A 14848-nucleotide genomic window follows, 5' to 3' on the forward strand; every position below is an offset into this window, starting at 1 on the left:
CCCACAGAAAGTTAGGAGGCACAGATCCTGATTTTGAGACCTTTCACTTTGGGCCATCATATTTCTGTGTGGGAACTGAAGGTGTTAGATTAGATGAATGTAACACTGTGTTTATCTCGTTCCTATCCAGTGATTCTATAGACATTATAGGATATGGATGTCTGCATGTTAAACAACCACACTAATGAAAGAGCTACCTGTGTTTATGCTGGTGTGAGTAAGGCCTGACTTTAGCTAGGAGGTTAGGGGAAAGGGAGATTTTGGAAAGAGTAACACTTGAAATAATGAGGGTGAATTCCTTAGTAAGAGTTGGAATTTACTGCAAAGCATGGAGGAATGGCAGGGCTCTGAGCAAAGGTCCTCCATTCAAGAAGTCAAGAGGAATTTGGTTGATAAGATTGAGCATGCTAGGTCATGGTTTAGAGCTGTGGTTCTCAACTTATTATGCATAGCAGTAGCAAAATTACAGTTAGGAAGTAGCAATGAGATAATGTTATGGTTGGAGGTCACCATAGCAGGAGGAACTGTATTAAAGTGCCATAGCATTAGGCAGGTTGAGAATCACTAGGTACGCAGATGACTAGAAAGAAGAGTTAGGAAGGATTTCTGACTGGCTTGCTTGTTCAAACTGGTGCTGTTTGAGTCATTCCTTCCATAAGGAATAGCAGAAGGGAGCCAGGTACCAAATCTTTAAGGAAGGGTTAAGACTAGTGTTTCTCTAACTGTTTCATAAAATAGAAAGAAAGAAAAACTATCAAACTTATTCTATAAAGCCAATATTGTCTTGATACAAAAGCCTGGCAAAGTTACAACGGAGAAGAAGTCTGTAGACCAATTTTATTGCAAAATTTTAAAAGAAACTTATGAGAAACTGAATTCAGGAACATAGTAAGATCATAGTGCATGATCAAGTTGGCTTTGTTACATGTTGGTTCAATTTATGCAAATCAATATGTAAAGTTCACACATAAAATAGATCTAAGGGACAGAAATTACATGATCATCCCAAACCATGCAGAATGTGTTTCACAGAGTTTAGCATCCCTTCATGATGAAAGCTTTGACGTAACGAAGAAGGAACATGCCTCAGTCCAATAAGGACTGTGCACGACAAGTCCCTACATACCACTATACTAAACGGGTGGAAAAACCATATTTCCTCTCAGATCTGGAATGAGATAGTGTGCCCATATTCTCACGTGTGCTCATAGTATTCAAAGCCTTAGCCAAAGTGATACGGCTAAGGAAAATTAAGGCATCAAGTTGTCTGTCTTTGTAATTTTGATGGAAGTTGCATTGAATCTTTAGATTGTTTTCAGCAAGATAGTCATTTTCAAAATGTCAATTCTGGCCATCCATGAGCAAGGGAGGCCCTGCTACCTTCTTCTGTTTACTTCAGTCTTTTTCCTCAGAGGGTTAAAGGTCTCACTGTAGAGTTCTTTTGCCTCCTTGGTTAGGTTTCCATGGAGACGAAGAGCTGGCTGGCCATCAGTGCTGCACTTGCTACTGGTGGTGACGTCATCTCACACATCCACAAATTTGTCATTGGGAAGGAAGGAAAACAGAAGACTGTTTAAGGGTGGCTGCATTCCTGCTTTAGGACTCTAATCTACTTTAAACATCTCTTTTAGTTTTTACGATTATATGTACATGTGCATGTTTGTGTGTGGGTATATGCATGCGAGTGAAGGTGCCCGTGGAGGCCAGAAGAGGGTACGTAGAGGGGCAGGAATGGATCAGAGACCGAGGGAGAGGGTAGTCAGTAGAGGGCTGGTGGAATCACAGACATATGGAGCTGTCTGACATGGGTGCTAAGACCTTGGGTCCTCTGCAATAGCAACACTTGCTCTTCCTGCTGAGCCATCTCTCCAGCCCCAGGACTCTAAATATTACTTTTTAAAAATGGCATTTAATTTTATTGTATGTGCATTGGTGCAAGCATGTCAGATCTTGGAGTTATAGACAGTTGTGAGCTGCCATGTGGATGCTGGGGAATTTAACCTAGTTCTTTGGAAGAGCAGGTAGTGCTCTGGCAAACTGGTAGTCATCAGTGGACTGTATTATCTGTGAAAAGCAAAGTTTGGGGAAAGGGGAGAAGAAAGAATAGAACCCGCTGCAATCATAACAAAACCCAGAGAACAAAAACTATCATCACAATTTTGCCTTTTTGTAATTTTGTTTGAGCGTGTTAGAAGCGTAATTAGCTTTTCAACCAGCAAAATACCTGTTTGAGTCTTCGCCATATTCGAGCATTTCTGTGGCTTCGAAGAAGCAGTGGGTTTTGAATGGGTCTGATGTTTTTGTTTTTTAAAACTGTGTAGACTTTGTGATGTAGAAGTTACAGTAACACACACTGGATTTTGTGCAGGCATTGTGTTTTCACTCTGGTGGATAAGCTCAATAAAGGTCATATGCCCTCTAAATCAAGCAAGCAAACAAACAAAAGCTAACCAGCAACAGAAAAGTCTGAGCGCCCATGTAATCTCGTAACAATAATCAGTCAATTAATCTACCAATGGGCCAAGAACTGAATAAACAGTTTCAAAAAATAATAAATACACATGGCTGATCAATGTTTGAAAAAGAGTTCCTTGGCTACCATTAAAATTTCTTTGAGAAAAAAAAAGTGACAACAAATGCTAGTAGAAATATGGGGAAAGAGACTTTACATTGCATCTGAGAGTGTAAGCTTGTGTAGCCCCTATTGGGGAAGCATGGAAGCTTCCCCAAAGCCAGAAATATAGCTGCCATGTGTCCCAGCTATACCACTCTAGGGTATGTACTCAAAACTTTTTTGAAGTCTGCAGAGTTACTTGCATACTTATGTCTATAGTTGCACTTTTCACAATAGCCAGGAAGTGCAAGCATTCTAGTTGTCTGTCAGTAGATGAATGGAGTAAGAAACTGTGGTACATATACACATTGGAATTTTACTCAGCTACAAAAGAAAATGAAATCATGACATTAGCAGAAAATAGATGGAATTGGAAACCATTATGTTAAAATGAAATCAGCTAGACTCAGACAAATACTGCATAATATCTCATTAAACTTACTTTTAAACGCATAAATGTGAGTATATCTGTAGAGGTGTGTCTGTGCATGCATGCATATGTGCATGTGTGTTTGAGTGTGCACATCATGTAGTTTCTGAAGCTACAAAAGTGACTATGGGAGGGAAGAAGAGGGTAACAGAATACACAGGTCATGAAAGTGTGGAACAGAGAGAAAGAAGTGTATGGGGAAGCAGGGAACCAACCAGAGCAGGTCAGAGTACAGAAGGGAAGGAGTTCTGGGAGGAGAATGAAGGAGAACAAAGCGTAATGTCACATGTATGAAAACGCCATAATAAAACACATTAGTTTGTATACCAACCTAAAAATAAGTTTTTTAAAACCAAAGGCGCCTGGCAGGGAAGAGATGACTTCAGACATGGACACTGACTTGAGATGCCTTAGAGATATCAAGTAGGTGTGTCTAGGAGGTTACACTAGTAAAATTTGCATTTGAGAGAGACTTTTGGAAGCCACTGATGTGTAAAAGAGAATCCAACTCAAGACTGTAAATGTGGTTCTGTAGGGGAGTGTAGAGATCAAGTCCTTTGAGAGTACAAACATTGAAGCCTTGTGTGTGGCAGGGAGTGGGGATGCACAACAGGGAGTGTGTGTGTGTGTGTGTGTGTGTATGTGTGTGTGTGTGTGTGTGTGTGTGTGATGCACAATGGGGTGGGTAGGGGATGCACAACAGGGAGTGTGTGTGTGTGTGTGTGTGTGTGTGTGATGCACAATGGGGTGGGTAGGGGATGCACAACAGGGGGGAGCAGGGATGCACAACAGGGAATGTGTGTGTGTGTGTGTATGTGTGTGTGATGCACAACAGGGGGTGGGTAGGGGATGCCCAAAGGGACTGTGGCGGGGGGGGGGGCAGTGGGTGATGCACATCAGGGACTTTGTATGGGGGGATGCACACCAGGGACTGTGTGGAGAGGGACACACAACAGAGACTGGGGGGGGGATGCACAACAGGGACTGTGTGGGGAGGGGTGTACAACATGGACACAGGCACTCACATGGTCTCCCTGGAGCTGAGGGCAGTGGATTGCAACAGCAAGTGCTCCCATCTCTGGTAGATGCTCTTGAGGGCGCAAGGGAGGTTACAAAGGCTGTGCAGCCACAGGGCTCTGGGAGGCTGGGGGAGTTTCTTTTAGAAGTGGCAGACAGGAGTGAATCAAAGACAGAGGGAGTGAGGGAGCCAGTGTAGACAGTTCTTCAAAAAGAGTCACATGAAGAACCTGAGGCAGCAGATCCTGGGGGGAGGAGGGAGGGGGAAGGGGCAAGGGTGGTGGGGGCTGGGACGGTGACTGGCTTGCAGGGAAGGAGGGATTGTTTTGAAATTGAACAACTCTGAGTAACTGGAGAATGTTTCAGTGCTGCCAGGGAGTTCCAGTGCAGAGGGAGGTCTTGATGCTATGGGGACTGCAGGCTGTGGCATGGTTACTAAGGGGGCCAAAGGGGTAGGATCCAAAGCTCATGTGGCATGAGGTGTGGGCAGCCCTAGTAAACTTCTCTAACAGGCGAGAGGGAGGTGAGGCTGATAGAGCTCAGTTGCAGGCTTACAGTCAGGAAATTGAGGGAGGTTTTCATTGAATGGTTTTGTGTAAAAGCCCATTATAGCTTTAAATTTTGTGACTGCCTAACACTGTGGTAATGATCATTTATGAGACATTTTAGTGTATGTTTTCTATAGATAAACAGCCTGCCTTGAGTCCAGAGTGTACATTTGCTAGCCTTATGGATATATGTCTCTTAATTGGTTTTTATTTTTTCTCTGGGCCTCTGTTTTCTCCATTTTGGGGGCACAAATTTTGTTAGAACAAACAGCTCCCATCAAGGGGATGGGAAGGACCTCAGTGGTGGGAATCCTCTCTTGAGTCTTCACAGAATTAAATAAGTGTATTGATACAGTATTGGCTATAGGCTTGTAGGGGGGTCAGCATGTTCCATTGCTTGGGGGCGGGGTCAGTGTGCTCCATTGCTTGGGAACCATCAAGGACAGTCATAGCAGCGGCAGCCACCATCTCTCTGGCTCTCATAGTACCCCATGGGGAGCAGGCGATAGCATAAGCCCTTTGCGTAGACAAAACGTCTGTGGGATTATGTGACTTGCTTGGTGCTCCACAGCTGATTAGAAGCAAGAGCCAGGCTTCCAGTCAGACCTTACAGCTTCACCTGCCCCTTGGCAAGCTGACTGTCTAGACGGTTTCTTCTGTAGCTGGGCCAAGGCGTGGGAATCAAGGATCAGATCATGTGAAATGTGAGCCGTGGCTGCATAGGGGCTTTCTTCTGTCAGCTGGCTTGTCTTCCCAGCCTCATCCCTCCCCATCCTTGACTCATCCTTGCCCCATCCCTCCCCCATCCCTCCCCCATCCCTGCCCCATCCCTCCCCCATCCCTGCCCCATCCCTGCCCCATCCCTACCCCATCCCTGCCCCATCCCTACCCCATCCCTGCCCCATCCCTACCCCATCCCTCCCCCATTCCTCCTGCCCCATCCCTCCCCCATCCCTCCCCCATCCCTGCCCCATCCCTGCCCCATCCCTACCCCATCCCTGCCCTCTGCATTCCCTATTTGGACAATTCCCCCCAATTTCTAGCTTTCACTGTCAGTTTGTTTTCACTGACTTAAAAAACAAAACAAAACAAAACCCCCCCAAACCAAACTTGTGTTAAAATTGAATGAGTTTATCTTGAAATAAATGAGTATTATTTTAGGATGGATAATGAACCCGGCCTTACACAGGTTAGCAGGGTTACATGCTGTCCCTCCTGCATTGGAGCAGTCTGAAAGATACAGTGGTGGTGCTACTGTGGCCACTGCTTTTTGTTTTTGGAGGAAGGGTCTTGCCCAGGATGTCCTGATTTTACAGTCCTCCTGCTTTAGCCCTGGACTCTGGGATTATGGGACTTGGCCATCATACGCAGCCGCTCCCCCGTCCGCCCCTCCCCTCTCACTTCCTTTCTTTCCCAGGCAGGGTACCACTGCAGTTGAAGCTGGCCTCAGACTTGAACGCCTCCTGCGTGTACAGCTGTGATCACTCTGCCCACCCTCAACACTTAACCTTGACAGGCCCTAGTGGCACTTGTGCTATCAGGTCACTGTGATGTAAATGCTTCTCACAGCCTGTGTCTGTCCTGTGAGGTAACTATATATTCACTGCCCTCAGTGTGTCCCAAACCTGCCCTTTTCCTCGTCTTCACTGCTGAGATTCCCTGAGCTTCCCCTATGGTTACCTGAAGTCAGGACTTGTCATGCTGTAATCTGGTGCTTTACATCCAGTCGCAGGTGGCTTATGTTATGAAACGTTTCACACTGGAAAGGTAACTCCTGAGAACGCCATCAGACTGGCGCATGCAGCTCTGTGGGGGAAGATGTTACCCATGCCTTAAAGACACAATTGTAACAACAGTGAGATGCCATTGTGCTGCTTCCTTCAGGGGCAGGGGAGGATGAAGAAACATCATTGCCAAATAAGACAAGATGCTGCCATGAACATAATGTACTTTTCATGACTTAGACGAGCCGTTTTGAGGGTCTCTGCGACCTGTTTAATCTGCTTTTATTTTCACAGTGTTTCACCATGCAAGGGGGGTGGGGCTGGCTTTCTTGGCTTAAAAAACAAAAATCAAAAAACATTTTTTTTTGATTTCTGGAGCATCGGTTCTGATGGGTCCTTGCTTTTGTATTTTAATTTTTACATTGTTATTGAAGCATAATTTACATTCTACGAATTCATTCCTTTAAAGTCCAACACGTATTGGTTTCTCCTAAATGTACAGAGTTGCATAACCATGACAGAAAGCTCTATAAAGCCCCCACATGCCCCCTGAACTTGCCTACGCTGTCCCCCGATGGCCCCCTCCAGGCCCACACAGCCTGCAGTCGGCCTCAGGTCTCTTCAGAATTGCCCTTTCCATACATTTCTTACATACAGACAATGCGCTGTGCAGCATTTTATTTCTAGCTTCCTTTTCTTGTTGTATCATGTATTGGCACTCTGGTGCCTGTGTCTCTGAACAGCATTCCCTTGTACGCAGTACAGTGCCATAGAACTCTGTGGCCTATGACATTAAGTTATATGTTTGTGTACAACTTTCTAAGAAACTTTAACTGTTTTTACAAGGAGCTGGTGCCAGTTTGTATTCTTATGAGCAATATGTCTGCCTGGCATTGTGGTTTAAATATTGGCATAGTCACTGTTACATTGCTGTGAAGAGGCACCGTGGCTAGAGAAATCTTACTAAAGAAAGCATTTACTTGGGGTCTCACTCACAGTTTGAAGGGGTCAGTTCATTATCATCAGGGCATGGAGTATGGTGGCATGCATTGCTCTAGAACAGCAGTTGAGAGCTACATTCTGATCTGTAAGCAGAGAGGCTAGGGGTGCGGATGGGTGGGGGGAGACCAGGCCTGGCATGGGCTTCCCGCAGTGACATACTTCCTTCAACAAGGCCACATCTATTTAAACAGGGCCTCACCTCCGGACCCTTCCCAAACAGTGCCACTCCCTGGTGACTAAGCACTCAAATATGTTAAGCCGCAGGGGCCACTCTTACTCAAACCACCCAGATGTGGATATTTCTTCAAAATTGGATAATCTTCTAAATAGAACTGTCATGGGTCTGTATATATTTTGGCTATGATCCCTTTATAAAATAAATGACTTAATACTATTTCTTTCATGCTCTATTTTGAACTTTTCATTTTATTAATTTTTTTAGAAGCAAGAGATATATTTAATATCTTTAGATTTAATTATTATAAACTGTGTGTGCGCACACATGTGCACGTGGGCATGTGCATCTGTATGCACGTGTGCGCACACGTGCTGGGAGAGAGCAGAAGATGGTTGCGTGGCACTGGAGTTACAGGCCCTCACGGCCAACTGAGAACCCAGCCAGGTCTTCCACAAGAGCCCTCTACGTGCTTCTGACCACTGAGCCATCTCTCCAGCCCCGAGATGTTTATCATTAATGAGCTCTGAGTCTCTACCTTGTTCTCCTTCATGATTCACAGTATTAGGAATGCTTCTAAGATTTCTCTGACTAGACCAAACAAACTTTAAATTTTTTCTGTATTTATTTGTGGATGGATTGCCTGGAAATATTTTTGAGTCAATATTTGCATATTGTGTGTGAGATATGGGTTCAAATTCTGTCTTTTCCCCCTTTGATTTACATAGTATTGCCGTATCATCCTGGCACCATTTGGTGGGGGAGAAGAAAACCTGCTGCTTTCTCATTTTGTTTGTGCCTTGTTGACAAGTGTCTGGCCATGAACACCAGGCGCCCCCAATCCTTTGCTAATTATTTATAAGTCACTTCTCATACTAACTCTAAACTGCCTTGATTATTACAGCCCTGTAGAAAAAATATTTTTATTTTATGTGCTTGAGTGTGTTGCCTACATGTATGTATTTGCAGTTCATGTGTGTAGTGCCTGCAGAGCCCAGAAGAGAGTGCTGGACCCCTTGGATCTGGACTTAACAGAAGCTATGAGCTACATGTAGGTGCTGGAAATCAAACCTGGGTCTTCTACAAGAATGGCCAGTGCTCTTAGCTGCTGAGCCATCTCTTGAGACCTTGACCATCATTTTTTAAATTGTTTTTAAATTTTCTTCTGACTCTTCGTGATTCTTCTCTTTTCATTTGTGTTAAACGTAATTCATTTCCATGTGATCAACTTGGAGAGAATTAATTGACCTCTAATTAGCACTGAATCTTCCAGCTCATGAACCCTGTGTATCTCCCCATTTATTTGTTCAGATTACTTCTTTTATTGATGTTTTCTATGTGGCTTTGAGCATAGATGTGTGCACATACTTTGTTAGATTTACAGATAAGCACTAGGCTTTAAGGCGTGGATGCTTGAAATTTGCAGTTCCTATCATGGTTTTTGTCAGGATTTATCAACTTCTGCTCAAACTCAGACATGTTTTATTGAGTCTGTCCAAATACTGGGTTATTGCCTTATAAAAGAGAATATATGGTCCCTAACATTTTAAAATTACTTTCCAAGACGAGCCAAGTTTGGCTCATCGACTGACTGGTGAGTCATTCTCTGGCTAGCCGGTCCTGTCTTGTGTTCACAGATGAGGCCAGTGGTTACGTGATAACTGTGATACTCACAGAGCTTCCAGGAAAAGACAGGCATGGAACCAAATTGTTTCTTTCTCTACAGGTGTCACAGTGTCCCTGGAAGTGTCCGAGAGCCCTGGCAGTGTCCAGGTGGCCCGGGGCCAGACAGCAGTCCTACCCTGCGCCTTCTCTACCAGTGCCGCCCTCCTTAACCTAAACGTCATTTGGATGGTCATTCCCCTCTCCAATGCAAACCAGCCTGAGCAGGTACTTCTGTTCTGCCTCTCAAACCATGGCTCTTTGCTGAAGATAGAGCGAGGGGAAGCATCATAGGGGTGCGTTTGATTTCTGGAGTAGGGCACCATGGCCAGTGTGCCCTCCCATCACATTATTAATAAATATTCTAAGAAGGCTGCCATTGTACAAGGATGTCATCATTGTCATCATGATCTTCACTGGCAGTTGCTAAACATACTCTTCTGAGGGCTTTGAAGTGTTAAAAAGAAAACACCGCTGAGAGGTAAATACTAAGGCAGAGACGGTGAGGTCTAGTCTTTCATGAAGAGATTGGCACTGACTCGGGTGACTTAGAATGTTCTCTCTAAAGACAGTGATGATAGCAAGAAGCCATAGGCAGCGGCTTGCTTTGCTGAGTTCTTCATACATCTTCACACAGTAGGCTTACCAGCCAGCATGCATCTTTACATAGTAGGCTTACCAACCAGCATGCACTTCAACACAGTAGGCTTACCAGCCAGCATGTACCTTAACACAGTAGGCTTACCAGCCAGCATGCACCTTTACATAGTAGGCTTACCAACCAGCATGCACCTTAACACAATAGGCTTACCAGCCAGCATGCATTTGAACACAGTAGGTTTACCAGCCAGCATGCATTTGAACACAGTAGGCTTATACCAGCCAGCATGCATCTTAACATAGTAGGCTTTCCAGCCAATTCAGACTCTCATACAGTGGGAATGTGCCACACAGAACACATGTGAAAACAGAAGCTAATCCCAGAAGTCTGTATTAGTTATATAAAATAAATTCATAATCTCAGATACAATTAATGAATTGTGGTTAGCATCACAGTTTTTTCTTGGCAACCAGTTTTATTTACAAAGATGACTTTATTTTCTGATTCTATTTTAATACGTAACATATTAAGTGAAGTAAATTCTCTGGTACAAAATTCAATAGAAACGTCTTTAAATTTTATTTATTTATTTTTGTTTATGACTTTTTTCATTTTCTTTTTTTATTATTTAAACATTTTTATTTTTTACATATACACTTATATTATTATACATATATACAATAAACTGCCTATAGCAAGAAGAACCATGACACAATCAGGAATTATATAAATGTTCTGTTCTTAGTGTTTTGGCTATTTGTATTTGACAGCCTTGAAAAGACATCTGTCCTGTCTTGGTATGTCTAAAATTCTGAATGTAAAGCAATCTCCATCACTTGAAAATTACATACATGGATACATTGTATCTTCAAACCATGGAAGTCTTGGAGTAGACCAAGCTTTTGGGATTATTTTGTCAAACTGCACCATTTTAAGCATCAGTGATGGTGCTAAAGATATTTTAAAGAGAACTGACTAAGGTTTCCTAAGCATGCACAGGAAGATCCTCGTTTTCAGCTCATAGGGCTTTCTGCTATATTATATGTTGAGTCTTCTCCCAAGAATAGTTCACTCTGATAATAGCACTTGGCAAACAAGTTGTTGTGGACTTGAACCACTCCCTCCCTTTTATGGCACTGATGCTCAGCTGGCGAGTGGTCTGTCATTCTGTGGCCTAGCAGGATGAGCATGGCTGTGCAAATGCCTTTTAGATTTCATCTCACAATTAACTTTTTCACTGGTGGAAATGTTTATGTGTTGATAGTCGGGTAGCATTAAGGACGTTTTCTATGTTCTCTGATAAACTAAGGAAGGAGAAAAGATATTCTAATTTTGCGTGAGAATTTAGAGCCTTAAGACGCTCATGGATGGGGCACTCATAAAAAGTTGCTGACCACCCTGAGAAGTTAACATTTTTATTTTTGTTGTTGTTGTTGTTGCGGGGTACATTTGCTTTTGTCCACTAGGTTATGTGCCAAGGAGGGGCTACCGTGGCCAGTTGATTTATATACTGTTTCCTTTCGCAGGTCATTCTCTATCAGGGTGGACAGATGTTTGACGGTGCCTCCAGGTTCCACGGGAGGGTAGGATTTACAGGCACCATGCCCGCTACCAATGTCTCCATCTTCATCAACAATACACAGCTGTCAGATACGGGCACCTACCAGTGCTTGGTGAATAACCTTCCAGACAGAGGGGGCAGGAACATTGGGGTCGCTGGCCTCACAGTGTTAGGTGAGTGACAGACAAGTCCCGCTACCTTGGGCTTCGCTTAGCGATCTACTCTAAAGCGTGTTTACATTGTTCTGTGCTCCCTCCCCGTGTCTTAGTTCCTTCCCGCCCACTTCTCACCCTGACACGCCCCCAGCTCGCCTCAGCTCCCCTAGTTTCTTACATATGCTCATTCTTACACTGCCAGACAGTCTTTAAAGTTACTTACTTGATGCTATTCTCTCACAGTGCATGAAGGGTGGCATAAAAATATTTTTTTAGGGCCCTATAGGACAGAAACTTCTGTTGCGGTAAAACTCAGTCATGAATGATTTGTTGTGAGCAAAAAAGCAGAGGTGTCAGCGTGCGTGAGGGTAACGTTATCACTCACTCCATCTGTGACAGGAAATGGGGCCACCACAGTCCTCAGCTCGTACTTGTGGCGCTGAAGTCATTTTAACTTTACTTCCTTGCCCTCTTAAAGGCATCCTTGTTTCTACAGGATGACAGACTATCACTTTAGAATGAGATCGGACTGATTTAGAGCCTAGTTATTTAAGACAGTGAATGAGCAAAGTTTAGATTAAAACTTGGCTCTGATCATTCAAACCGGCAACTCTTTCTACCAAATAATGTGGGTTGTCTCTGCAGCAAGTACTGAGTTACACTCACTGCAGCTGCCTGATGTCTTGTTTCTTGGGTCTCTCAGATGGGTCCCTTGTAGAAGCGGTGGCCAAGCAGATCCCTGTTGTAGGAGAGAGGCCATTTCAATGCATTTAGACAGAAGAAGTGCTCAGAAAAGGCCCTTCCTCCTCCCGCCATAGTCCTCACCCACCTCACCCCCTTTTGTCTCCTCCCACTGCTGAATGATTTGAAATATTGATGTTGGGAGTTTCGGATGCTTTTCCTCTTTAGGGGAGAGTATGGTTTCGTTCTTGGTGCCCTGTTCTCCCAGACTTCAACCAACTCAGAAAGCTAAGGACCAGGTTGGAGATTTATCTTCTGAAAATAGAACTCATTATATTGAAAGTGTATAGAGTCCTGAGTACTCTGAGCACAGTGTGGAGTACTGAAGGAAGTAGATGCTATTCTGTTTGTATCTGATAGTTGAGCTTCCCACATTATCCAAGCTTTAAAAAAAAATCTTTTAAGGGGGAACGAAGCCCCTTATCTTATAGTCAGTGTCACTTTAAAAATAATTAATTTAGTTTTTGCTTCACAGCCACATAGTGGTATTGTCAAACGGAACCAGTTCAGGAGGCTGGCTCACCCTAGCACAATATTTACTTAGCTGCTCCTCTCCCCTCTGTGTCACCACGCCCCATGCGTGCTAGACAAGCCTCCTGACACTGAGCTGCCTCCACGTGGCCCTGTACCCTCTCATGACTTAACCCTCTTCTCCCGCTCACTCACTGCCTGATGCTCGGTGTATCTGCAGCTCATTTTGTAGTCCTGTGTTGCTGAAGGGGGGACTCATTTACTGAGAAGGCTTTAGGACTAAGAACATTATCACGTGCTTGAACTCCAGTGGTGTCTGCCTCACCTGTGTGCAGTTCCCTGTCCTGGGTTATGTTCGCTCCCCTCGTGCTAGTGTAAATGGTCACTTCCCCCACTTTGCTGCTTTGGCCATTTCTGTATCCTTGTCACTTTTTGTCCTTGTCAGCCTGTAATGAGCACAAACTGTTTTAGGTTTTGACGTGTCCCCTACCTTACTGTTCTGTTTCTCTAACTTGTGCCTCACTCTTAAGTTGTTGTACCATAAGGCCAAATTTGCTATAAAGTGAGCCCATCTGATCTTTGTAAAATATCACAACGCCTCACTAAAGTGAATTTTGCTAGAGGATGGTTGGCGGGGTCATCTTTTACTTGTGGGGTGGGGCTGAATGTGTGTCTTTTCAGCAGTGTCTTTAAAGTCAGTGCGTTGACCCAAAGGATCTCTCGGTTTGGTTTGTTTGTTTTGTTTTTCAAGACAGGGTTTCTCTGTGTTAGCCTTGGCTGCCCTGGACTTGCTTGTAGACCAGGCTGGCCTCGAACTCCCAGTGACCCACCTGCCTCTGCCTCCCTGCCCGAAGGATCTTAAGAATCTTGCTTTAGAGGGAGCATTCAAACCAAGATGCTGAGGTACCTTAAACTGTAACCAAAAGCCATGGCTCCTTTTGTAGATTTGCTCCCTGCCTATGGCAACTGAAGGCCTAGTGCCCACTCCCATCCTGAGGATCGTGCATGCTTGATTGTCACCTGGCTTCCTCCACGAGGCTGTCACCCCCCCCCCCTTCACCCACCCACCCCCACTGATCCTCGGTTTGCCACTGATAAGCACTCCTGTCTTGTTGGCTCACAGTAAAACTGAACTGGTGTTATCCACTCTTCCCATGACAGTCCCCCCTTCTGCTCCGCACTGCCAAATCCAAGGATCCCAGGACATTGGCAGTGACGTCATCCTCCTGTGTAGTTCAGAGGAAGGCATCCCTCGGCCCACTTACCTTTGGGAGAAGTTAGATAATACGTTCAAGCTACCTCCCACAGCCACTCAGGGTACGTACCTTGCCGTGGAACCTGCTGGATCAGTAAGTACTCAAGGAAAGTAATGAAATTTGATAGTTTCTAACTATGGAGAACTTTGTGCTTTCAACTTTAAGGTGAATGTGGCCTTTTCTTTCTCTTCCATATACTACTTTTTGAAAATGTATCTATTAGCATGAAAATTCTATTTCCTTGGTGGGGCTTTAAAATAGCACCCTGGGGACTTCTCTGAGTTAACACTAGGACAGTTCTTGATACCTCTACAAACTCACTTTCTGCTCAAGGCACAGGTGCCCATTTTAGCACGAGAGAGATCTCCATATTAATTCTCCTGTTTTGGCCTCAAGTCTGCTTAGAGGAAGAAGATGACAAAGAAGTTAGGAAAGGGACCCATGAGCTAAGATCACCCTGGATAGGTAAAGGTGAGGAGCCTCCCATGCCATCGTGGCTCTGGGTGTACAAATCCATTTATCCGGATTTGATTGTAAAGGAAGTATCTCTGAAAAATCTAAGATGTTACACAATACGATGAGATGACGTTATAGGCCCTTGCAAAGCCCTTGTTTCAAGAAAATGCAATTCGGTGTCCTTGAGTGTTGTGTCCTCTTTCATATACACTATTTTCCATGATTCATTCTTGGGGCAGATTGACAAGTCTTTATTGAGAGCTTGCCCTTAATGAAAATCCTCAGCTGGCCTTAGCTGTGCTTCAGTTGGATCAGGCTGATGCTCTGTGCCTGCCACAGGAAAGGAAAGCCCTGGGTTGCTGGGTGACATTAGGTGTAGTTAAGAACCAGGGCTACAAATCTGTAAAAGGGCCACAAGTAAACTCCCTATAGAAT

General features: G+C 44.3%; 1 protein-coding gene across 2 annotated transcripts in view; it reads left to right on the forward strand.

Annotated features, from left to right (window-relative positions):
* The window catches only part of Igsf11 (immunoglobulin superfamily member 11), a 120389-nt gene that overhangs the window by 91560 nt on the left and 13981 nt on the right, over nt 1-14848 (forward strand). For both annotated transcript variants that reach the window (XM_051149919.1, XM_051149920.1), the window contains exons 2-4: nt 9237-9400; nt 11300-11507; nt 13863-14018. In XM_051149919.1, coding sequence (XP_051005876.1) covers nt 9237-9400; nt 11300-11507; nt 13863-14018 — 528 coding nt within the window. The remainder of the gene's footprint in view (nt 1-9236; nt 9401-11299; nt 11508-13862; nt 14019-14848) is intronic.

The sequence above is a fragment of the Acomys russatus genome, chromosome 8 (genome assembly GCF_903995435.1).
Source record: "Acomys russatus chromosome 8, mAcoRus1.1, whole genome shotgun sequence".
NCBI classification, from domain to species: domain Eukaryota; kingdom Metazoa; phylum Chordata; class Mammalia; order Rodentia; family Muridae; genus Acomys; species Acomys russatus.